The sequence below is a fragment of the Ostrea edulis genome, chromosome 7, assembly GCF_947568905.1.
Source record: "Ostrea edulis chromosome 7, xbOstEdul1.1, whole genome shotgun sequence".
NCBI classification, from domain to species: Eukaryota; Metazoa; Mollusca; class Bivalvia; order Ostreida; family Ostreidae; genus Ostrea; species Ostrea edulis.
This window is the reverse complement of record NC_079170.1, coordinates 51,235,887-51,263,135: the sequence shown is the minus strand read 5'-3', so window position 1 is coordinate 51,263,135 and position 27,249 is coordinate 51,235,887. Positions and strand designations below refer to the sequence as shown.

General features: G+C 36.0%; 1 protein-coding gene across 1 annotated transcript; it reads right to left on the bottom strand.

Moving 5' to 3' along the window:
• Nucleotides 1-509: 509 nt before the first annotated feature.
• On the bottom strand, nt 510-21,715 carry LOC125656439 (uncharacterized). Its single transcript, XM_056145747.1, has 13 exons — nt 21,603-21,715; nt 21,249-21,383; nt 20,008-21,104; nt 19,588-19,780; nt 19,082-19,404; nt 18,688-18,951; nt 16,602-18,568; nt 7,427-8,766; nt 7,114-7,277; nt 6,589-6,811; nt 3,492-3,811; nt 2,986-3,342; nt 510-2,779 (listed from the first exon to the last, which is right to left on the bottom strand). The coding sequence occupies exons 2-13, from the start codon at nt 21,326-21,328 to the stop codon at nt 837-839; spliced, it is 8,271 nt and encodes a 2,756-aa protein (XP_056001722.1). The 5' UTR covers nt 21,329-21,383; nt 21,603-21,715; the 3' UTR covers nt 510-836.
• Nucleotides 21,716-27,249: the final 5,534 nt, after the last annotated feature.

The following is a 27,249-nucleotide window of genomic DNA, read 5'->3' as shown; positions in this document are numbered from 1 at the left end:
CGACGCCAGACGACGACGCAGGACGACGGATAGTGATCCCTATATGTCGCCACTGCGTAACGCAGGCGACACAAAAATACAGGTAAAATGAGCATCTGATGAAAAGGACTTTGGGGAATTTCGTATTCTGTTAGACCTGACCGATTCAAACAAGGCAGTTTTTCATCATTGCAACTGTAATTTTTGTGATAGAAATTAAGCCTATTTTTGTATTATTATTATTATTTCTGTTACAGTTCATGGCAAATAGCTGCATTAAAGTTATTCTTAATTCATGCATGTTTTTCTTTGATCATTCCTTCAATTATTAAAGGTTGGCAGTAATCCAAGGAGATCTGTGCTGTATTTTAGTTATTTTTCAAATACAGAACACCGTTGTCCTCATTTGTAGATGACACGCCCCTCAAAAATATTCAGAATCGCGATTACAGGAAAGTAATCCGCACTAAATGCACCCAAGCCGTGTCACTATATGAGTGAAAAATTCTCGAAGGAAATTAAAACAAATCAACATTTCTGAAAACTAATATTCTAACCACGAACTGCGATATCTTGACGAACTTGTAAAGCGTTTCCTGAGACAAAGATGTATTAGTAACACACGTGGTCTCTTATCATGGAACTTATACATCTTATGAGCAAATGATACGTCTGTAAAATCTTTCATGACATTTGAAAGTTCCTATGATTATCTCATGGTTTTATTGGAAATAGTTTTTGCATCAAGAGAGGCTCATGTGAACCTGAAAGGTATCTTCTGAAAAAACGCCATTAAACTGTTATTTCTTAAGTATTTGTCGTTCTTCATCAATTATATACGGTGAGTAGTGTGTGTTTTAATCTATGTCATCATTGTATTCGTTTTGACCCCAATCGTTTCTCTGAAACCCTTCGTGCTTTTTTCTGAATTCTTTTCCTTTTACTGTCTGTCCAAGTTGGATCCACATCTTCTCTACAAAAGACACCATTTTTGGCAATCTTTGAGCCAACGCCTCTATTTCAGGCATATATTGAAACATCAGGTCCTTTTGGTGTGACGACATACAACACGTGCTTAGTTTTTCGTAACAGCATGAAAGCTGCGAGTTCCAGGATGTAGTAAGTTGCAAGTTTTTCCTGCCTATTTCCATTTTCAATTTAGCATCTTCAACTTCACTTACATCGAAAATGTCCTCTTGCAATGCTTTCTTCAAAAGGGAAATGGCTACTTTAATAAACACTAACGACTCCTCATTTTTCTTCACAAAGTTGCAGGTTGTGGCAATGTCCTCCAGTAACTTAGCTTCGAAACCTTTGTTCCCCAACGTACATTGTGGAATTGGCATATCAGCGAACTCGGATTCAATTTCCTCGTCAAGAAGACTCTTCACTAGGACTGTTTCACTTGTTTTGTCCTTGTCACACAAATTCGTATTATGCAAATCATCAAACATTCTAAGCATTTTGTACCTGTTTACACATGACCAATTGACTAAAGATTTGAAGACAAACTCTTCCAAGGTGAGAACATTGGCGGTCGTATTGGTAATCTGAATCATTTGCTGATAAACCATATATGCATCAAGAACTGCATCGTGTGCCTTATGGAATTGATAACAATCGCCGTAGTACTCCGCTTTTGTCTCTAGTATGGGAATGAAAACCTTTTCAACTGTCGAAAATATATTTCGACTTACTTTATATCCCGCTATATCGGCAGTGATACGGGAGACTTCTGGTTCCAAAATCCCATATCTCTCGATACAAAATTCCAAAACTTCGATTGGAAAGTGTTTAATGGCGTCCACATGAAGTTTGAGATCACGTATGGATTCCGAAGGAACGTGATCTATCATGTTATTTTCGGAAATGAAATAATGAGGAATGTTTCCTTTCTCTAAGAAATCAGATAAGAGATTCAATAGATAAAGAAAGCAACCCCCAATGTTGTTTTCCCAGTCAATAGGGGGAACAAGTTCCATTGCACGCAAAAACACGGCCTTGAGGTGTTCCGGTGCAAGATTCGCTCTGCAGTGTTTTGTCTGGTAATCTACAATGACCTTAAAGATATTGTAACTGTTTTTCTGATTTGCAGATAATATGTTTAGGAATATTTCCTTCTCGGCTTTTGAGAAAATCATTTCCCACTCCACGATTTTTAGTTGGCTTGATGCATGTGGACGTCGTACAAAGAGCACGCCCGCTTTGTAGAATTTCTCCATTAGTTCTTCTGAAGGCCACTGAGATGGACGCAAACGAGTTTTCCAGTCGGTTTTGGAAGGAACCCATTCGTGGCTCTGAAACCCCTGATATTCAGGCCACGTATTAGAATCAGATGAATCATTTTCTTTAATGAAACAATCGTTCTCGACGTAGAAAATCTTACTACCCCATAGTACCTCACTGGCGACACTTGGACGAAGTCTGCAATAGCCAGGGTGTGTTTGGCTTTCATCTACAAACACTTCATTTTCTTCTTTATTTTCATTTCTCTCAAACTTCACAACAATGTCTTTGCGACAAAATATTTTCATTGGGATGTCCGATTTTCTTTCGGTATTTGAATAACCATTTCCTTTTTGATCCACAAGGTATGCATTGCTCTCATCACAAGAACTCCCAGCATACTCAGTGACGAAGTCATCATTTAACTGCTTTGATGTAGTGGGAGAAAACATGATAACTGGAAGCTGAATATATTTCTGAATACAAAATCGAAGAATAAATGATATATGTGGCGAGGGCACTCCACACTCTGGATCTATGTATAGTGGATCCGCCGTCAGGAGGTGGCGAGAATCTGAAATAGAAGAGTGGCTGTTAGAGTCGAATTTCAAAACCAAGAAAAGATTACTCGTCTACTTTTGACGTGCTTGGGTTACATTACTATTACATGTCCTAGTAAAATAGTATGCTTCATGAGTTTCGTTACGAAAGTTAGCTTGACATACACTTTATCAAGAATCATATTGAAAGAGATATTCTCAAATCTAGTAAGATTAAAACCTTCTGATTCTTTTTCAAACCATCCTCTGTAATTAAAGCAATTTGGAATCTCGTCTACAAGTTTCTGTACTCTCAACAGTTGATCGTGTAGCTGTTTTTCTTCCGCCTCCTCCCCTGAGCCTTCAACATCGTTATATCTGTACGGGAGACAGACTGCTGGTAAAGCGCGAAATGGGATTGTCTCTGTGTCATTTAATTCGTCCTGCAAACTTAAAATAGACATCATTTTCCTGCTCTGTGTTATCGCCTTCTCGTACTTTGCTATCTTTTTTTTCAACTCCACATTATCCAGCCTTGCCTCAATATAAGTGCTCAGAATCAGATGGTAAATCCACTTTTCACGGTACGAATGTGCCTCTAAAACATTTAAAAAGGAATAAATTTTTCGTCATAAATCGATACATAGCACATTATGAATGATAGTATACCTTTTAGGGGGCTTTATAAACAATCTTCCTAAAAAATGAAAAATATCTAGTCGAAACTTTAAAAGGCAAGATACTCACTCAGAGGCCAAGTTCTCTCCCACGTCTTTGGTCTCAGGCTGACGTAATGATATTCACCTAGATGACCAAGGAAGAACTGTGTATCATCTGATTTATCATTGACTTTCGGTACAAGTTCAGTTCGACGAATATCATCATTGGAAATATTGAAAACTACGATGGTTATCCCGACAGCATCACACAGAGCTTTCAGTATTAAGTGGTCGCCCCAGGATGAATTTCTTTCCATTCTGACCAGATACCTCTCCCATGTTTCTTTACCCGAGAGAAATTCCTTCAAATGACTTCCATCTTCATGTATTGGATTGTGTCGCAAGTATCTGAATAATATTTTCATAACTTATGTTTTAAAGTTTAATTGTTTAGAAGCTAGCAAAGAATTCCTATTTGAAAAAGACAATACTTTGTAATACTGATGTGTTTTGTTATAATAATAATACCATATTTATATAGCACCCTTTTCACACACTATGTACACTATGTATGGGATCACCATTTGGTAAACATGTGATTTTATGCAGTTTCATTATCTTTTGAAAATATTACCTCATATAAACAAATCTAAATTACATGAATATGAAAACCATTCAATCAATGTCAAATTTTCCTTTTACATAATCTAACAAGAGTACCGCAAACCGTACATAATACGCCTGTGAAATGCTTTCATAGGGTGTTTTTCTTGTGCTATAATTTGTATAACTTTGTTTCAGGTATTATCAGCCATCCTGAGACTGTGACAAACTTTCATAAGCTTAAAAATCTAGATTTCCTCAAAATGGACCAAGTTCAACAACCTGTAATTTTTTCAAAAATGGAAGAAAATCAAAATCCTTCCCCAGATGCACATCTTCAATACCCATACAAACACTCCACAAAATAAGAAGATCCTCAATTGAAAACTGTGGGAGGAGTTGGGCGGACAAATTATGTACCCTCCATAGAATATTAATTTCCAAATAGACTAAGTTCAACAACCTGTAATTTTCTCACAAATTGCACAAAATCAAAATCCATCCCACATGCACATTTTCAATATCCATACAAACACTCCACAAAATAAGAAGGTCCTTACTTGAAAATTGTGGGAGGAGTGGGGCGGACAAATTATGTACCCTCCATAGAATATTAATTTCCAAATAGACTAAGTTCAACAATCTGTAATTTTCTCACAAATTGTAGAAAATCAAAATCCATCCCAAATGCACATCTTCAATACCCATACAAACACTCCACAAAACAAGAGATGTTGGTAAAACACATATGCCCCCCATGGCGGAAAATTGAAAAGGGTTATACACACATCATTTAATTGATAGTAGTATCATAAATTCAAAATACTGAGCAGACAATATCTTCCTATGTCAAGAGTGAATTGACCATGTGACCTAAAAATCAATACGGGTCATCTACTCCTTATGCTGTACCAGTGTACCAAGTTTGGTGTCAATCAAGCAAATAATTTTCAAAATATAAGAGACAATATATTACTATGTCCAGTTCAGCAATTGACTTTTGACCTCAAAATCAATATGGGTCATCTTCTCCTGAAGATGTACCAGTGTACTAAGTTTGATGTCTGTCAAGCAAAACGCTTATTAAGATATCGAGTGGACAGTATATTATTATGTTCAGTTTGACCTTGGATCATGTGACCTCAAAATCAATAGGAGTCATCTCCTCCTGGATATACACCACTGTACTAAGTTTGATGTCTGTCACGCAAAGGGTTCTCAAGATATTGAGTGGACAGTATATTCCAGTGTCCAGGTTGACCCTTGACCTTTAAACATGTGACCTCAAAATCAATAGGGGTCATCTTCTCCTGAAGACGTACCAGTGTACCAAGTCTGATGTTTGTCAAGCAAAGGGTTCTCAAGATACTGAGCAGACAGTACTATATTCCAATGTTCAGTTTGACTCTTGACCTTTGATCATGTGACCTCAAAATAAATAGGAGTCATCTTCTTCTGAAGATATACCAGTGTACTAAGTTTGATGTCTGTCAAGCAAAGGGTTCTCAAGATATTGAGCGGACATTATATTCTTATGGCCAGTTTGACCCTTGATCATGTGACCTCAAAATCAATAGGAGTCATCTTCTCATGAAGATATACCAGTGTACTAAGTTTGATGTCTGTCAAGCAAAGGGTTCTCAAGATATTGAGCGGACATTATATTCTTATGTTCAGTTTGACTCTTGACCTTTGATCATGTGACCTCAAAATAAATAGGAGTCATCTTCTTCTGAAGATATACCAGTGTACTAAGTTTGATGTCTGTCAAGCAAAGGACTCTCAAGATATTGAGCGGACAGTATATTTTTATGTCCTGTTTTACCCTTGACCATGTGATCTCAAAATCAATAGGGGTCATCTTCTCCTGAAGTTATACCAGTGTACCAAGTTTGATGTCTGTCAAGCAAAGGGTTCTCTAGACATTGAATGGTCGGTATATTCCTATGCCCAGTTTGACCCTTGACCATGTGACTTTAAAATCAAAAGGGGTCATTTACTTCTTAGGATGTACCAGTGTGCTAAGTTTGATGTTTTTCAAGCAAAGGGTTCTCAAGATATTGAGCGGACATTACATTCCTATGTCCAGTGTAGATTGACCCTTGACCTTTGACCTTTTGACCTGAAAAACAATAGGGGTCCTCTTCTACTCATAACCAACCCACATATGAAATATCATCATCAAGTGAATAGTTCTCAAGATATTGAGCGGACAACATGTGGTCTACCGACCAACCGACCGACCGACAGGTGCAAACCAATATGCGCCTCTTCTTTGAAGGGGGGCATAATAAGAAGGCTCTCACTTGAAAACTGTGGGAGGAGTAGGGCGGCAAATTATGTATCCTCCATATAATAATTATTTCCAAATAAAGGGTCAAAACTCCTGGAAAAAAGGTCGAAATAGATCAAAATTGCAGTATGATCTAGACTAGAGTGACCCACAAAGAAACTACACAGCAAGTTTCAGCATGATATGTGAAAGGGAAATGAAATTATAAAGAGAAAACACCGAACGGACGGACGGACGGACATCGCTGTACCATAATACGTCTAAAGACGGGCGTATAAAAATGGCATACTGTACAGCACGTCGACGAAGAGATTTCGCAGTTTGTCCAAACTGGGCGTTAATTCGCATCTGGTCTTCCAGGGATCGAAACATGCAGTTCCCGTCCGCCGCTACGTCAAACAGCTCCAGGCCGTTGTCTGCGGCGAAGTCCTCTAGGGCCCGCATTTCGTCCTTGAAGTAATAGGGGGAGAAACTGTGCACTCCATAGCCATCATAGTTGTACAAATAATTCCCTGTGATACATTTGAAAATATTTTAAGGTTCAAGAAATATAATACACTGTACTTCCATGCTGTATTAGATGGAAAGTAATATAAAAAAAAACACGTTGCTATTCTGTAGAAATAGTATATAAGCTGACAAACTGGCAACAAATCAGAACAACAGTTCACCATGGTCGTTAACCACTTTCAATAGACATCTATAGATAATTACACTTGCGTTAATAAAAAAAAATGTTTCATTCTCCAAAATATTGAAACATGTCAGCTCTTCCAGAGGCTAAGAATGACAGAAGAAATACAGCGTTACGTACATCCCTGGTATCCAGTTTTCTTCGACAACGGCTTTCCATAATTTTTACCATAGTGTGCTCTATTTGTTGTAGTGTTCTCAGGAAAGTCCCATCCCTCATCATTGTCCTGTGTTCCTTTGTTACGATCTATGCTGCTAATATTGGTACTTTGCATTGGCTGCTGCCTAATTTCAATCATGAATTCATGAAAATCTTTAAACGTCTATTCTTGCATGAAATAATTACATCATTTGCTGTGCACCTTTACATGTATTATGTCATATTTTTCGAACTCTACAAATGTTGTGAGATGATCATTACAGTGATTACCAACCTTTTTCTGTCTTCTGTGCGCCTATCTGGGCTATTGACAGTGTTATGGCTGTCTTCAGCGCGCCTGTCTGGACTTTTAACAGTGCTTTGTCTGTCTTCTGCTCGCCCGTCTGGGATATTAACAGTGTTATGGCTGTCTTCTGCGCGCCTGTCTGGACTTTTAACAGTGCTTTGTCTGTCTTCTGCGCGCCCGTCTGGGATATTAACAGTGTTTTGGCTGTCTTCTGCGCGCCCGTCTGGGATATTAACAGTGTTTTGGCTGTCTTCTGCGCGCCTGTCTGGGATTTTAACCGTGCTTTGTCTGTCTTCTGCGCGCCCGTCTGGGATATTAACAGTGTTTTGGCTGTCTTCTGCGCGCCTGTCTGGGCTTTTAACATTGGTACTCGAAGGAGTTCCATTTACTGATGATTTTTGATGCGCTTCATTTGGTGGTGTTTTCGATGTTAAGTCATCGACAATTTCTTCTGGTGGTTCCCCCTTCATAGTTCCATATATCTGACGATCAAATGACGTGCCGTCAATCTCTGTCGCTTCAGAATTATTAACAGATGTTCCGTTGACTATTTGTAAAGTTTCCGAGTTCAGTTCCCTTCGGTCATTTAAATCCATTTCTTTCCCCGTTTGATTGGTCTTGTTCTGAGAATCCAATAAATTATTTGATTCTACAACAGTGCCATCTATATTTGGAACAACAGCATCTACTTTTGAACAAACACATGCGGAAGACTTTTTAGATTCCATACTGTTTTGAACACTAAATCCAAAATCGTGATTTTCATATCCGACAGGATAATGTGTATAAACTTCCGTGATATGAAGTGTGTCGTCCGTAACTTGGGTGTCTGAATTATTTCCTGGTTTTGAATAAGGAACATGAAAATTATTCTGACACTCTACATTACTCAGTGTATGTGGAAGAGGTTCCCCTTCCTTCGATAATGTACTTTTGAAACCCTTACTATCCATGTCTTCTGTCTTCCAAATCGTGGAATGTGATCTCATAATTTCACTGTCAAAACCAAGGTCGAATTCTTCTACACAGCGCGAAAAATCATTTTGAATTTCTTCATCCTCGCTAATGACGTCATCGTCATTTTGTTCGGATTTCCATATTCCAATCAATGTACAATGAGACTGGTTTCGTCTTTTTTCTATCATTTGAACTACTGAGTTTGAGGTACTTGTTTCCATACTACTGAAAGAAGCGGAATGAGAAATGTCACTCCCCAGAGAGAATTGTTCGTCATCTTCTGAGTCTAAGATTCTAGGTATCACATGATGTGCACTTTTTGGCAATCCAAATAATTCGTCATATGCCATTTTTGTATTTAAATGTGACACTTAATGATATATTTCCGTGTCCTGAAATCACAAATGGTATTCAGATTAAAGCTGATATGAAATTATAAATAAACTATAATTCTCAGTGTCCGCCTTATTCCTCTGTTAACCCGCCATATTTGTTAAACATTCCATTGTTATACGTACGTATAGGGGCGGCGCAACACGTTTCCGTAAATTGATATTACGTTTCCGCGATAAAAGTGTTACGATTCCGCACTATTTTTTTCACTATTCCGCAAAAAATAAGGCATTACGATTCCGCACATATCTTACCTGGATTACAAATACAAAGCATTCTTACGTGGATTACATGTGAAAACATAGCATTTCTATGACATATTTATTTTAAAATTCTGACAATACAACATACAGCACTGCATAGAATGCATTCATTCTTAATTCTAAGCAGTAGCACTACATAAAAGGTTCTAAACTGCATACATGTATAAATTTGGTGTCAGAACATCATTCATGTCTGTTTGGGCACCAAGTTTGTATCCGACAGCCCTTGAAAAATCAATTCGGGAAACTTCGTGCTTCAAATATTTTGCATATTCTATACATAAAGTCAAGTTTTTCTTGGTCACTTTTGCGTACTGTTGTTGGTGCTGTCAGAGACATGATTTTGATGTAAGTTTGTTGTTTGGAGGTTTTGCAACACGTCCGTGAATACAAATAAATTTGAGTGTGGGGGATAGAATTGATAATTGAGATGGGCATGAGCAGACTCTGGCCCATTTGTAGTGTGCTATTCTCCAATATCTGGAGTCACTTGTGGTGGAAACCTACAATATGTAGTCTTAGATTCTGCAGACACACAAGATATTAGAACTTATCACCACAGCTAAATTGCGGAAAAGTAATGCTTGGGTACACTAATAGCTGTATATTTTTGGGCGGAAACGCAACAGCACTTTTTTGCGGAAAGGTAAAAATAACATTTTTCAAAATTTGAGGAAAAGCAGTATGTCCTATAGGGGTTTGCATGGTATATAAGGGGTGTGTGGTTTGCTACCGACTTTAATACATTTTTGTTTTCATAGATTTATTATATTATTGTATTTAAACACATCTATGTTCATGGTCCATCGGATAGGACGTAAAGTGATGTTCTGAGTCAGGGATATCACCCCCCCCCCTCCCCACACACGCACGCACGCAAATGGTCGTCATCGTGGTATTCGATAAGAAGATTAGGCTTATCACAAGCCGCCATAACGACAACAACAAACAAACTCCAAAAATTCGAATCCGAAATATTGCCACTTCCGCTGAAAATCCTTAAGAACCATACAAAACATGTGTGGATAGATTTGACAGGTGTAATTCTCCGATAGCAAGAAAACATAAGAAATCACAATTTAAAAACATGCAGTGCTCAAAACTACAATTCAAATATCAAAAAATTGTGGGGAAATTGCTAAAGGCTTTGGATGATTTAGAAGGAAAAGCATCTACGTGTATGCAATTAATTGAAATATACATGTCAAAATTACAATATAGGTGGAGATATTGTTTATGGAATCAACAAAGGGCATACTATTTATACAATTCATATTTACATCCACTTCATGCAAAATGCAGATGCATAAATGCTGGTATAAGTATTGCATATAATTATACATATGGTGTGCAATGCAAGCGATGAAAATGCATTGAATGTGGACATTTATTCTACTCGTGGCACTGCAGCATACCGAAGATGTACTGTTATATATATTTGTCGAAAACTCTGATAAATCCATAAATACTAAACTCCATTTGTATTCCTACAGTAAACATGCAAGTTGTTACTTCATTATACAGACCACGATACACTTAGTCCGTACCAATCAACTGTCTTCAGCCAAGGAGAATAATTACCCTGCATTGTGCATTAATGTTTATTGCATCCTCAGATGATGTGCTCATGCGAGTGCAGAATGAGAAAAGAGAAAATGAGATTTGACTTTTTTGTTCTTATTGACTAATGTTAGGTTACTCATTTCTTCAATAAAGAATTTTTGAGGGAAGGGGATTCCTCTGCTCACGGATGTTGCGATGTGTAAGTAGAATATAGCATAGAATTTAAACAGTGGATTATCACCATAGATAACGTACAGTAGTTATCTCCCTTTCCTTTCTAAGAATATATCATGCTGCACGCGCAAAATGCATGAGTTTACATTTATATAAGTTGGTACTGCGATTTAAAAAATAAATCGACAGTAACTTTTTAATCTTTTAATCCATATTTTACCACTTCAAATAAAAAGAAAATATCTATTGATAAAATCTATATAAAATTGATTATCGTGATACCATTTTTAAGATGGGTATTAGTACATAAAAATTGTATGGTGTAGAATTGCATCCTATTATATATACTGCAAGTGTTCCCATATTTAAATAGTTTAAGTATTAATACATCATTTCACAAAACAAAATTCATAAACACCAAATATTATCTGAATTTAGCTCAAAATTATAAGCATTCAGAAAACTCGCGTGAATTTCAGTCCTGTCACATGCATGTGTTGTAATGTTTCTGTAAATGGTTATATACTTCTAGACTTGCATGTAATTAATCTACAATTATCTAAAACTGAAATAAATATATTGGATAATTGGGGGGGGGGGGGGGGGTTGGTGGTGGTGAGCATGTCGTGTGCATCAAATGTGAATAATATATATTCTATGCTCTTTGTTTATTCCATTCTATCAGTAGATATTTGGTACATGAATTCTTCGCTTATAACATGTTTTGTATGCAAATATGCAACAACCAAAAAAAATCCAAGCTTTTTCTTCGCATTTTGTTCTAAATCAACCAAAAACTTCAGAAGGATTGACTAATTTACAATATGTTCGTCGTGATTTTGAGCACTGAATGCTGTTTTAAACGTGATTTCATTTGTTTCTCATTCCCTATATACATGTGCATAATTATCAGAGGTCTAGCTATAGATATTACTCGGGTGTAACAATCACTTTTGGTGTATAAAACATGAACTGAGAAATGTACGAGTGCATATCTAAGAGTTGATGTTAGCTTTTGGTGTATAAAACATACACAGAGAAATGTAGAGTACATATATCTAAGAATTTATGTTACCTTTTTAAAACTAATGTATATCGTTATCTATAAGTTTGTACAGGTATGTTTGTCTTGATAAGAACACATCATACATGAACATTTATGTATAACATTACCACAATAAACTTAATTCCTAAAAAAAAAGTTTTATAATTAACAAAAAATGAATGATATATCTTTAATTTGTTAACAGAAACCGACCAGTTTCAAGATAAGACTGACATCGAATGAACTGAAATTGTGTGTTTTAACGACCCCAAAGTAACGTGCACGTGTTAAACTGCATTTGAAGTACATATGTATTCTCACTGGGAAAAAAGAAATTGCACAGACGGTCAGACACAGAATCCTGTGTGACCTTGAGTAAATATTAACAGCATAACAAGTACTTGATTTTGGTAATTGTCATTACTTTAATGATTTAATTTAGATACACAAAATTTGTGCTGATCTATCCATAAACATTTGTCTGCACATCGTCAAAGTTAAAAATGTTCAATAGTTATATACCAGGCCTGACACACACCCCTCCCCCCTTAACGATATACGACGTGGCGGCCTGCTATTGTGTGAAGGGGGGGGGGGGGTTGACGACATCGCAGTGAAACAATGTGAATGGAGATGGTATATTCCCCTTGCATCTATCATGCGTATATTTATTTCATACAAGTACTCGCATTTCTATTGAAGTGTTGCATGTGCATTAATTTCCATTCTTTTGAAATGGTCTTCTTTGTACAATGTTCAAATTGGAATCTGAATATAAGTCTGTTAATAAATGCATGATTCATTACCTCCAACAAGGAAATTTATACAGGATTACTCTTACAGCAAATCCCCATCTTGCCATGTATCATCTAAATAATAGAGAGCATATCATGCCATTTTACTATGTATCATCTAAATAATAGAGAGCATATCATGCCATTTTACTATGTATATTGAAAATCATACTTCCATTTTAAGCTGTAAACGTTCGTATTTTCCTTATACATGTAGATACATCCCAATATGTATGAATGATACTGTTATATACAAACATGTAAGCGTAGACATATTTGTTTTTTAATTTGTGTAAACAATTTTGTTATCTTTCTCCTACTTCGATGTGATAGAAAAATTGACAAAATATAACTGATTAAGTAGTAGTAATGCTTTATGATTTCATACTTACATTTTGTACATCTATTCCTGGTTGTTGTTTTTTCATTTTACTTTCGTTTTGCCATGTATTTTTCTGACGTGGGGATTTTCTGGCTATTTATAGAATAAAGCTTGCTAGAACGTGGAATAGAAAACACAGAACGGAAAACAGAACCGACTGTAAGATGTCAGCTAAGATAATCCCGAATATGCTTTATTTTCATTAAAATTAAAGTTTTAGGAATTTGTTAACAAGCGGTAAAACAATTATGCACCATAAAATTGATTAAGGTACATTAAATATCTATTTAAGAGTTTACAAAGAGCATTACAAGGTTGGCAGCGAGTGGCGACACCTATAAGTAGAGAATGGAAAGAACACAGTGTTTATACACCCCCCCCCCTTCCGTGGCAAACGTCTTTAACGCACATGTTTTTACACATAACACAGTAGGCCTGTATGTGTGTACTTACTAAAGGGAATGTGGTATGGAAACCAATTTGGGGCCCTTGAGGGCATACAAGAGCAACATTAAAATAAGTCAAAATTGATAGCAGCAACATGTCGACATAAAAAAGGGGGAGGGAGTCCTGACTACAAAAGATTATGGCAGATGAGGATTATCTTTAATAAATGCTTATAAGACATATATGTAATTGATATACGTACAAAAAAGAACCTGTATTGAACATGTACACTTGTACTACAGTATCAACATTACTACTCTTTTTCATTTATTTGGTTCTTTTACAGATTATGTATTGCACTACCTCTTATTTATAAAAACATTGATTAAAATTGCCTAGCATGATAAAGCAACATATTATTCTCATTAGACATAATCCACAGAAATATTTATTTGTTAAACTACTTTTTTTTTTTTAAATCATATATTTAGCAATATTCTCAAAAAGTCCATGTCTATCGTGTTTATGTAAGGGACATTTAAGAAATGAAGTATAGTTCCTTTCTTGATGCAGGTATCAAAGGTAAAATTGGACGAAAAACTTCATCAATGCGCGTAGCTACCAATGCGTCCAAAATATGAGGTGTACTGTCAGCATCAGTGCAAGGCAAAGATATGTTATCATTTTGTAGATTGTACCAGATGATGATTCAATTCGCCGGTTTCGAGATACGTCCGAGTTATTTCCCTTTGGAGAACTCTCGTACATAGTGAGACGCGAAACAATTTGTTTGCACTGCGTAAATCGTCAAATGTCACAATCTCTACCCAGAGTTGTTGTTCCTTGATCTCACTTGCACTGGGTAGAGATTGCACATGTCAGTCTGCGGAAACCGTAGTTTGCGATGAATGGTTTTTGCAATTCTGACACTAACTTGAAACTTAAAGAAAATTAATTGAATTTTGTTTAAAATGATAATAACAAGGGCTGTTTGTAAAACATGTATGCTCTCACCCCCAATGGTGCAAAATTGAAAAGGGTTATACACGTGCATCATTTAATTGGTAGTAATATCACCAATTCAAAATATTGAGCAGACAATATCTTCCTATGTTAGCAGTGGATTGAAAATGTGACCTCAAAATCAAAAGGTGTCATCTTCTCCTGAAGATGTACCAGTGTACCAAGTCTGATGTCTGTCAAGCAAAGAGGTTTTTACATTGAGCGGACAGTATATTCCTATGTTCAGTTTGACCCTTGACCATGTGACCTCAAAATCAATAGGGATCATCTTCTCATTAAAATGCATCAGTGTACCAAGTTTGATGTCTGTCAAGCAAAGGTTTCAATATACTTTGTTGTAATCAAGTTACCAGGTGCACTTTGCCGGTGGGAAACACTATAAGTACGTTCAACTGATAAAGCGTTAAAAAAAATCCACAGTTCCTATAAGGCTCGGGATGTTATGGACAGACGGACAGAGAATTATCCTTCGCAGTTGACACAGAGACTTTCTAAAAATGATTTTAAGGGTGAAGGGAGCTGAATGATTCATCAAATAATATAATACCTTTATGCATCATCATCAAGAATAAATCATATGTGAACTACATCAGACGTTATTGAATGCTAAGTTGAACAATTAGTGAGGTTTTTTTATTTATTTATTTCATTTCTGATTATTTATTACGCAGTCATTCTACAATTATATCTCAAACTGAAACTATCCTGTGTCTGAAAAGGGTAGGAAAATATTTCAAGATTAGAGTAAATACTTGTAATCAACTCCACTATGTATTCCCCGGTTCTTTTTCCATTTTTTTTTTCAACTTTCATTTGTATATGCTGAAAAAGTGGGATAATTTTTCTTGGCAAAAAGTCTAGGTAGTGACTGTACATAAACTTATGAGTAAAAAGCAATGTCTAAGAGAAACAACAAAGTTTTCATGTAATCGTATCCCTGAGGAAAGACGAATAATAACTGACAGAAAGTTACTAGTGATTACATTGGACTCATTTGCAGTAGAAACAATTAGTACTCTAGTTATAAAACACTTGAAATTAAGCCAGTTTAGCTCTATAGAGGTATTAATCGCTTTATAATGCTTTGTTTTCAGTGATAAAGTAGACAGCAAGCTTCGCGTATATACGTTTTCGATTTTGTCTCAAGTAATTTTAGATGAATCTTCTTACCAACTTTACACAGAAGCAGCCATGCATCTAGTTAGACCCCCCCCCCCTCCCTCTGCAGTTTGCGATGATAATACATGTATATTATGCACCAATAGGGAGTTTGAATCTGAAACTAAACTCCACTGTATTACGCATTGCAAGCACATACAAAATGAAATTTAGTCAAACATTAATGTGAATATTGGAAAATGTTACTTTAGATATACATACATGTACGTATTTCATTAGCAAATACAGTTGCTTAAAGCTGTATGATCAGGTGTTCGTTTATTTTTTTATTTTTTTTCACAGTATACATAATTACTTATTTAAGATGTAGATATAGTCGGACCCCATAAATACAAGTCTATTAGGCGTATATAAATAGTCCCAAGTGCATGGGGGAATCCCAACGTATTTAACACAGGCACTTGTTTCTGTAAATGATTTACAGAGGTCATAAGTCATTTACAGAAACAAGTGCTGTGGTATTTAACTATGACACAACTGTTTAAAAGAACGTAAAACAGGTATTTGATAGTTTTATTATGACATGGTTCTGTAGTAACAAAATACACATCTTTACACAGATAAGAACACCGATCTGGAATTCTGAACTGCACACGTCATTGTCACTTGAATATATGCATATCGCACAGTTTCACAAATACGTATGTGCAGTGATTTAATAGTGTTTATACACAGTGGACAAAATTTGTGGATTTTCGGACCATTTATAATCCAAGTGCAATTTCCTTTTAGAATTATACATGTACTCTACACCAATATGTGAACTGCCGGGTAAATACGTCTGTAGGTTTAGAGTCATTTTAGTGCTAGCGTATTTGTATATCTTTAGCAATACCTTTTTTTGTCCCGAGGAAGGGACATGTCGTCCCGAAAATTTAAAAATATTTTTTTTTAAATTGGAATATCTGCTAGAGTAGCGTACAAAAGTATTGATACTTTCTAAATACATATCATATAAGTCAGAATACTATATATGGACGGGATGAATCTAAGTGTCATCTTAATAGTAATACAATTGAAAGCCATTTTCATCAGGAATTGTGAAACTTGACGACGTAGGTTTACTTCGAAACGACCGCACTTGCGCTAAAAATTTATCCATTCCCTCTACAGAATACTGAAAGTCTTCCAAGTCTTCCATATGTTCATCAAACGGACTACCAGTTTGTAATGCAGAACATACGAATAATAAATGGTGATAACATTTAGATAGTATTCCAATCAGACTTGATGTGGTTGCTGATCGTTCCCTACCAATTTCTGTTTTGAGATGCGTGTCTTTAATTTCGCTAATATCAAACTCGCTCTGCTGTTTCAGCATATGTTTGGCAAACTTGATGGCTGTTTGAAGGAATATTTCTGCCATTTCAAATTTCGATTTTAAAAAATACGAATATGCCATTGAATCAAACCATGATAAGACTGAAAGGTCATATTTTGCAAACCTGTTAGGAATTTCGATGTATCTGATTCGTTCATCAACACCGAACGGCACAGCGTCACCAATGCGTTTGTGTTGGTGACCTATGGTCTTCTGGTAGCTGTTCATGCTATTTGTTCCGAAATTTTCGTCGTACAGTTTCGCTAGAGCTTGACGGGCAGAACTAGTTTCAACGCGCTTCATCGCGTCCTGGAAAATATTCTCAAATGTCGGTACCTCTTTCACTGGCGATCGTTTTAAATCATCATATAAGATGCATATTAACTCATATGCAATTTTATGGAATCCCCTGTCAGCGAGTTTCAATATTTTCTTTAATGATACTGGATGAAAAACATTCAGCCATGAATGATTTATATCTCGAGTTTGCGAATACTGTTGGCAATCTCTTAAGACTCCTTCTAACTGTTTTACTAGGGATTTCCAGCCATGTCTGCAATACATATTTTCTAAACATTGAACTGGCAAGACTCGGAAAGCTTCAATGTACGTTGAAATTGTTTGAATTTCTTTTTCTGAATAATAATCAATTAGATTATTTTCAGAAATGAAATAGTGTGGAATGTTTTTGTTTTTCAAACAGTCTAGTAGATACCCAAAAACAAACAGCAGACAACCCCCAACATTGTCATCCCAGGACTCTTGAGTGACGTTCTCACTGGCATAGAAGAAAACATTTTTCAAATGTTTGTGCTTCAGCGTTTTATCAAGATGACGTGTCAGATACTCCACCACAACTTTGTAGATTTTAAATACTTTCAGTTGATTGGGAGACAATGCTTTCTTCATAAGAATTTGCTCCGCATGTGAAAAGACGAATTTCCATTCAACTTCCGGGAGGGCGCTTTTTGGATGAGCTCTCTGCACTAGTAAACAACCCCCTGACATGATTTCACGAACTATGTCATCTGGCGGCCATTGACATCTTCTTTGCCTTGACTGCCATTTACGAGCGGGAAAAGGTAGCCTTGAACACTGGTAGCCACATCCTAGTTTCATATTCTCAAATCTAGGAAATGATTCTCTTACGACAGATGGTATAGGTATACTTTTCAGATACACCTCAGAATTGCTACAAAACAGTTCATTTTTCGAATACAGGTGTTTGGGAAAGCCAGGAATAAGCCGACAGTAACCAGCATGCGAGTTTGTGGTATCAGCAAACACGGGCAATCGTGATGCATTTGTATTTGTCTCACCAGAAAAAAGAACTTCTCCACTCGTGTCGCATATCAAAACAGAACAGAAATTGAATCTCTTAATTTCTTCGAAATACTGCATTTTCTTCTCCTTAGTACGATCAATCATAAAAACGTTCACTCCTTCAACCCATGATCCATACCTTTCAAAAGTGAACATCGAACCTTCTACTGTTGATTCGACGGGAATGTTTTCATAGGATTCAAACTTTGAAAATGTAAGAACTTCACAATCTAGTAAACCCTTGATGATGTAGGAAAAATGTGGAAGAGGCAGTCCAGTTAAAGAATCAACACCCATAGGATCATCAAGAAGACCATTCAGGGATTCTAAAAGAAAATGAAAATAATGCAAAAATAATTCTCATTTCAAGTGACCTGCAGTAAAGAAAGTTGAAAATGAATCCGATTAATTATAAAACATGTCATCAATAGTCCTCCATCGGTACCTTTAGTTTCGTCTACTTGAAGGGTTGATAATCCATATCGAACAAACGTTTTGCTTTGTTCTGGTTGTAAATCAACAATCTGAACTTTTTCAGATTCCATATTTGCCGTCTGTGTTGTATTTTCCCCAGGACTTTGTATCTTTAAACAAGCACCTTTCAAGTACTTGGAATTCCCCATATTCTTGATTTTCTCAAGAAAGTCGTGTCTAGTTGAGGAAGGCTTTGATGATCTCATGAAGACTTGAAATCTTCTTATCAAGGATTCTGTTATGAAATATCAATACATTTAATACATGCAATAAACTATAGTAAAATGAATATCATCTGTTGTTTTATTTTTAAAAAAGCAACAACAACAAAAAAGCCAACAACTACACTGTAACAGAATACGTACTGAAGGGCCAAAGGATTTCCCAATCCATTTGCCGTAGGCTCAAATAGTGAAATTCTCCTACATGACCAAGGTATATTGTAAGCTTCTGGCGCTTTGTAATATGATCACCTTCTGGTAGAATTTCCGTCCGTCTAATGTCGTCCTCATACACATTGAAAACAACAACTACCAAGTTGAATGCGTCAGCTATAGCTTTCAAAATCATGTGATCACCCCACTGAGAATTCTGTTCCATTCTAAAAAGGTACTCCTCCCAGGTCTCAGTTGGCAGAAAATCTTCTAATCTACTTCCATCACTCTGGCATGGGTGCTGACGTAAATACCTAGAGAGAAACAATATACAAGGCGTTGTCACAAAACTCCATGATATCCTGAATTTTGTTGATACCAAATGTTTGATATATTAAAATGGTACAGCATATATATATATATATATATATATATATATATATATATATATTACATATATAAATTGGATGTATGCCTCTAAGAAATAATATGCTTACTTTACTGCTTTCAAACGCAGAGATTGTGGCGTGTATCCCAGGTCTCCGTTTATGTTGAGCTGATCCACAACTGCTCTAAACATGCAGTTACCATCAGGAATGACGTCTTCAAGCTCGAAGTGGTTGTCAAAAGCAAACTTTCTGATAGACTGCATGAAAGTTGGCATGTTCACAAATTGGTGAATTCCTCTGCCTATAAAAGTAGTATTGTAAAGCTAATATTGAAACAAAACAGAACTATCGTGAAACTCCAGATGATTTAATGGATTCCATCGTGCATATGTATCAATTTCGTTTATTTTGAATACTAGAAAATAAACAAACATCTTTGTCACTATAATATTACTGACACCATCTACTACATTCTGATAACCGAAATATCCCAATGCAAGAAGAATTCTGAAGAAATATTGCACTTACTGTATCGCCCCGCATTTTCACCTAGCCCTTTTGTATCATGCGCTTTCTTGACCGACTCTGGTATAGTAGGTAACATATCGGTAATAGTGTAATCTCCATAGTCCGTGTATATATCATCTTCGTCGTATACCATTTCATCAATATCATCAACATAACCTGCAGATGCATTTTCGCTTTCATTTGCTCCATCCGTATCTTGCGAGCTTAAACTATTGCATGTTTTACGAGAACTATTGCTGCCTGTAGAGTCTTGCCCAACAGACTCTCCGTTAGATTCGTCTTTAGCAAGTTCTATGACTGGATCGGGATCAGTTTTCTCCTGGTTTTGTCCTTTTGACTCCAAGTTGCTGTTTAGCATGGAATCTTGGGTTTCATTCATATATTTGTCCAATGTTCTTTCTTTGCGATGATAGTCATTTGGATTTGATGAAATCTGACATTGTGTTTTAGCTGGATTCGGATTTGATGAAATCTGACTTTGTGTTCTAGCTGGATTCGGATTTGATGAAATCTGACTTAGTGTTCTAGCTGGACTTGACGGTTCTGACGGGAGGTTGTTTACAGTGTTGTTAACGGGTTCTAATATTGGTTCCTCTTTGTCACATTTGATATCTTTCTTTCTTTCATTTGTTATTGTAGCTTTTGAGTTATTTTGTTGTCCTGTTAGATATTTTAATAGCCTTTCAGTTGTATCTATACATACTGGACAGTCTTTCTTCGTACAGATACCATCTGCGTACCCGTACTCGCCGTCAACTTCAAGTTCCGCATCATCTTCCTCTTCATCTTGAAATATGTTTCGTATTTCTTCCTCTTCATCGTTTATATTTTCTTCTTGTTTGCACCATATACCATCAAGTGGCTTCTTAGAGTGTTTAGAGGTTTTTTCCATAAGCTGTGAAATTGGCTGGGTTCTCTCGCAGCTCTCCTCCTCTGTGATTTCCCTGAACTTTGCTGAATATCCATTGTCATATTCATCTTTGTCGCCTGTGTCCTCTTGTTGCTGTTGTCGTTTTCGCCGTGGATATAAACTGGAGGTAGCAAAGTTCAGTAGAACGAATAAAGGATTACTACTTCCAAAACTCCGATTTCGTGTCCTGTTAAATATAATGCTATTTTGAATTCAACCCATGTATTGATAGACGGACGTTATAATGAAACACATATAAAATCACGTCTGTGTGCTTCTTGTAAATAGTTTAGAATGCTGATTATCTTGTACATGATTTATTTAATCTTACCCTGGGTATGGTGTTTGATACGGTGGAAATGGCGACGACTGACCAGTGTCCTCATCTCTTTCCCCGCTATATCCGCTCATACTGAACCTTTGTCAGCAGGCAAATTCAACCATATAACTCATTACTTTATTGATACTGAAAACACGAATCAAACTATGATATACAATGCCAGTTCAGTTTCAATTATACTGACCTTTTATTAGTTATAGAAAAATCTAGATAAACACATATAAGGAAGTAAGTCGATTTGGAAGTAAATTGTTAAACAGACGACATTTTGAACACTTATTTTTATCACGGCTGAATTACAAATAAATAGTATTTTCATCAAGGATATAAATAATATTGCTTTACCTCTCTGGTTGTCCCTTTTAATTCTCTAAAGATGATCAAATCGAAACAAGAACTTTCCATATGTGATTGAAAATTTACAAGTCTAAAAATAGAACAGAAAATCCTTAACTCGAGTTAACGGCCTTCAAACAACATTTGTTTATCATCTACTAAAAGGCAGGAATCAGGTCGAAAAAAGTATTTTTATCCAAATATCTAATAGGAAACACTAGTAAAGACTAATAAAATGGCTTCTTTAGTAGCATGTAAAAATAAAACGTTATCGATCGCACTACACACGCTAATATACTGAGGTATCTTTTAATTTCTGTACCGAATGCCCCAGCTCGTAATTTAAAGAGAGTAATTTTCATGTTTAACGTACTAATGCCTGGCGAAATGATATATGCCCAGTTGACTGCGCTTTCATATTCATGTAATGTTTACTAAAGTTTGAATGACAATGATTATTTCAAGTTTAATCGACATATTCTATAGTCATTGAATTTTTTTCACAAATATGCCCTGTAGATTTTTCATTTGCAAATCGCAAATCTGATAGTACATGAGAATGACCACCGACAATAATGATAGGTAATAAAAATATTATGCTATATAGATAGATCTAAACATTGTGGAAACCAATATTCAGGGTTCAAATTACCGGTATATTCGAAATCTCTTGAAAAAGTTCATCATTATATTCATAAGTAATTTTAATTCATGCAGTTGAGTAAATTTGGGGAAGCTCTCAATTTTACTTTATTATTACGTTTTGTTATTTTGTCCAATATTTGAGAGGAAAATTCGATGTTCAAACAAAGCTATAAAATTATTTCAATATGGGCGTGGTTTTTTTTTTCTTCGGTTTTTTTAATTACAGTTTCAACCTTTTAGCTTAAGCTTAATACCTCTCAGTTAGATACATTGTTGCTTCCTATTTCATATGAACTCCATGATAATCCTCAAAACACTGAATAAAACCGAATTTCGCATTAAGATGTCGACTTTACGGAGTCTCATTTAGAGCATTTCTGTTACCGAGGTATTGATAAAAAGGGACATAAAAATACCTCTTTTAACGGTCTCTGGACCATTTTATGCTCCCGACGCTGTGGCAAATTCCCTTTTTATGTTTGGAGAACAATTTTGATAACAGAGAATGAATGGACAATTCATGCAATGCAATGATTCACTGCGAGTGTCCCGACATTGAGGACTAGGGTTAGATCACTTTATCAGGGGGGAAAACCAGACAAAATTATTCATTACTGTTCTGAAACTGTTGGATGTTCTGACAAGTGTTGGTCATTGTGTTCAATGATATTGGATGAGTTGTATCAGCGATATGTTGAAATAATATTTCACTTCTTGCAACCCGCAGGGAACGTTGAGATAATAGAAAATATATTATGAACTGAAACTGCTTCATATATGAGAAATTATTGATATATGAAATCTGATCAGTTTGAAGTTGGAATATATTCTGGGTGGGTGTTTTTTCCTTTTCTCTGGGGCTTGATGGTTACATGTAAAGTATCTGTGAAGCTGAATCAGGAAGATTCTAAACTTTTGGGATTTCCGTTATGTAAATCCGACAGTCAATCAAATTTACCCCGCCTCCACCTCACTTCGTGAATTTTAAATTTGATTTCATCTTTCGATTTTCAACATCTAGAGACGAATTTAATTTTAAAAGAAATATATTTCATTTATGAAAATACATGAGTGCATGAACTACAACCTTAAAATCTGATAGAATCCAATGGCTTTATATAAGGTATCATTCTTGAAAATCTTATACATTTTGAAGAAATATATATATGCATTCTCTTCTGTGTTGTTCATCGCAATTTGCTATTTTCTGCAGCAGATGACTAGATATGCAAGACATTTTGTGATTTACCTTTGCTGAGAATCGAGTGCGCGACCTTTAGCCCGTCTTGCTAGTGCCCTACTGAGATAAATGGTTACTCCAGTAGCCAGCATTAATAGGATAAATGGTTACTCCAGTAGCCAGCATTAGTAGGGTAAATGGTCACTCCAGTAGCCAGCATTAGTAGGATAAATGGTTACTCCAGTAGTCAGTATTAGTAGGATAAATGGTTACTCCAGTAGTCAGTATTAGTAGGATAAATGGTTACTCCAGTAGTCAGTATTAATAGGATAAATGGTTACTCCAGTAGCCAGCATTAGTAGGATAAATGGTTACTCCAGTAGTCAGTATTAATAGGATAGATGGTTACTCCAGTAGCCAGCATTAGTAGGATAAATGGTTACTCCAGTAGCCAGCATTAATAGGATAGATGGTTACTCCAGTAGCCAGCATTAGTAGGATAAATGGTCACTCCAGTAGTCAGTATTAATAGGATAAATTGTTACTCCAGTAGCCAGCTTTAATAGGATAGATGGTTACTCCAGTAGCCAGCATTAGTAGGATAAATGGTCACTCCAGTAGCCAGCATTAGTAGGATAAATGGTTACTCCAGTAGTCAGTATTAGTAGAATAAATGGTTACTCCAGTAGTCAGTATTAATAGGATAGATGGTTACTAAAGTAGCCAGCATTAGTAGGATAAATGGTTACTCCAGTAGCCAGCATTAATAGGATAGATGGTTACTCCAGTAGTCAGTATTAATAGGATAAATGGTTACTCCAGTAGTCAGTATTAATAGGATAAATGGTTACTCCAGTAGTCAGTATTAATAGGATAAATGGTCACTCCAGTAGTCAGTATTAATAGGATAAATGGTTACTTCAGTAGCCAGCATTAGTAGGATAAATGGTCACTCCAGTAGCCAGCATTAGTAGGATAAATGGTTACTCCAGTAGTCAGTATTAGTAGAATAAATGGTTACTCCAGTAGTCAGTATTAATAGGATAAATGGTTACTCCAGTAGTCAGTATTAATAGGATAAATGGTTACTCCAGTAGTCAGTATTAATAGGATAAATGGTCACTCCAGTAGTCAGTATTAATAGGATAAATGGTTACTTCAGTAGCCAGCATTAGTAGGATAAATGGTCAATCCAGTAGCCAGCATTAGTAGGATAAATAGTTATTCCAGTAGCAAGTATTAATAGGATAAATGGTTACTCCAGTAGTCAGTATTAATAGGATAGATGGTTACTCCAGTAGCCAGCATTAATAGGATAAATGGTTACTCCAGTAGCCAGCATTAGTAGGATAAATGGTTACTCCAGTAGTCAGTATTAATAGGATAGATGGTTACTCCAGTAGCCAGCATTAGTAGGATAAATGGTTACTCCAGTAGCCAGCATTAATAGGATAGATGGTTACTCCAGTAGCCAGCATTAGTAGGATAAATGGTCACTCCAGTAGTCAGTATTAATAGGATAAATTGTTACTCCAGTAGCCAGCTTTAATAGGATAGATGGTTACTCCAGTAGCCAGCATTAGTAGGATAAATGGTCACTCCAGTAGCCAGCATTAGTAGGATAAATGGTTACTCCAGTAGTCAGTATTAGTAGAATAAATGGTTACTCCAGTAGTCAGTATTAATAGGATAGATGGTTACTAAAGTAGCCAGCATTAGTAGGATAAATGGTTACTCCAGTAGCCAGCATTAATAGGATAGATGGTTACTCCAGTAGCTAGCATTAGTAGGATAAATGGTCACTCCAGTAGTCAGTATTAATAGGATAAATTGTTACTCCAGTAGCCAGCTTTAATAGGATAGATGGTTACTCCAGTAGCCAGCATTAGTAGGATAAATGGTCACTCCAGTAGCCAGCATTAGTAGGATAAATGGTTACTCCAGTAGTCAGTATTAGTAGGATAAATAGTTACTCCAGTAGCCAGCATTAATAGGATAAATGGTTACTCCAGTAGCCAGCATTATTAGAATAAATAGTTACTCCAGTAGCCAGCATTAGTAGAATAAATAGTTACTCCAGTAGTCAGTATTAGTAGGATAAATGGTTACTCCAGTAGTCAGTATTAATAGGATAAATGGTTACTCCAGTAGCCAGTATTAATAGGATAAATGGTCACTCCAGTAGTCAGTATTAATAGGATAAATGGTCACTCCAGTAGCCAGCATTAGTAGGATAAATGGTCACCCAGTAGCCAGCATTAGTAGGATAAATGGTTACTCCAGTAGCAAGTATTAATAGGATAAATGGTTACTCCAGTAGTCAGTATTAATAGGATAGATGGTTACTTCAGTAGCCAGCATTATTAGGATAAATGGTTACTCCAGTAGCCAGCATTAATAGGATAGATGGTTACTCCAGTAGCCAGCATTAGTAGGATAAATGGTCACTCCAGTAGTCAGTATTAATAGGATAAATTGTTACTCCAGTAGCCAGCTTTAATAGGATAGATGGTTACTCCAGTAGCCAGCATTAGTAGGATAAATGGTCACTCCAGTAGCCAGCATTAGTAGGATAAATGGTTACTCCAGTAGTCAGTATTAGTAGGATAAATAGTTACTCCAGTAGCCAGCATTAATATGATAAATGGTTACTCCAGTAGCCAGCATTAGTAGAATAAATAGTTACTCCAGTAGCCAGCATTAGTAGGATAAATAGTTACTCCAGTAGTCAGTATTAGTAGGATAAATGGTTACTCCAGTAGTCAGTATTAATAGGATAAATGGTTACTCCAGTAGCCAGTATTAATAGGATAAATGGTCACTCCAGTACTCAGTATTAATAGGATAAATGGTTACTCCAGTAGCCAGCATTAGTAGGATAAATGGTCACTCCAGTAGCCAGCATTAGTAGGATAAATGGTTACTCCAGTAGCAAGTATTAATAGGATAAATGGTTACTCCAGTAGTCAGTATTAATAGGATAGATGGTTACTCCAGTAGTCAGTATTAGTAGGATAAATGGTCACTCCAGTAGTCAGTATTAATAGGATAAATGGTTACTCCAGTAGCAAGTATTAATAGGATAAATGGTTACTCCAGTAGTCAGTATTAGTAGGTAGGTTATATATCTAATTTTTAAGCAAGGATTTCAATATATGATGGTAACTTTTACGCTTTTTGCATGTACAGAATGTGTGGATATTGACCAGCCATCGAAAGTTTTTTGACAATCCTCGTAATATATATCTTTAAAGAATAAAAAAGAAGACACATGAACAGAGAGTTAACAGAAGAACATAGCTATTCTACTGAACAAAGAAACGATCAACCGTATTCAAACACTTCAATCGGGTATCACGAAAGACTGTGTCACTCTTCCAAATGATCTTGTAATACTGTATATGAATTATGACAAAAATATTGAATGTGAATAATTATGGTACGTGTTTCATTATGAATCTCGATTCATTATTTGTTTTGGTTTGTGCCATTTTTTGTTTTTTGTTGTTGTTTTTTTTGTTGTTGAAAAAAATTGCTTTTCGTTGACTAACTTAATATCTTGACCAGATCTCTTATTCTAGTTAATTGAAAGTCACAACGGGCACATTTCAATCCTTGGAGTAACGTCATATTCTGTTATTTTATCGATATTTGCGTTTACTGTTACTGATAAGACTTAATATATGACCAGATAGGACAATGTTAGCCGTGTTTCCAAAACGGACAGATTTTGTCTGCATATAGAGGAGTCTTGAATTGAACAACAATCCCTTGCTTTAATAATGACAAGGGTTTACGGAAAATCTCCTTTAAGCCAGGCTTATTTCAATT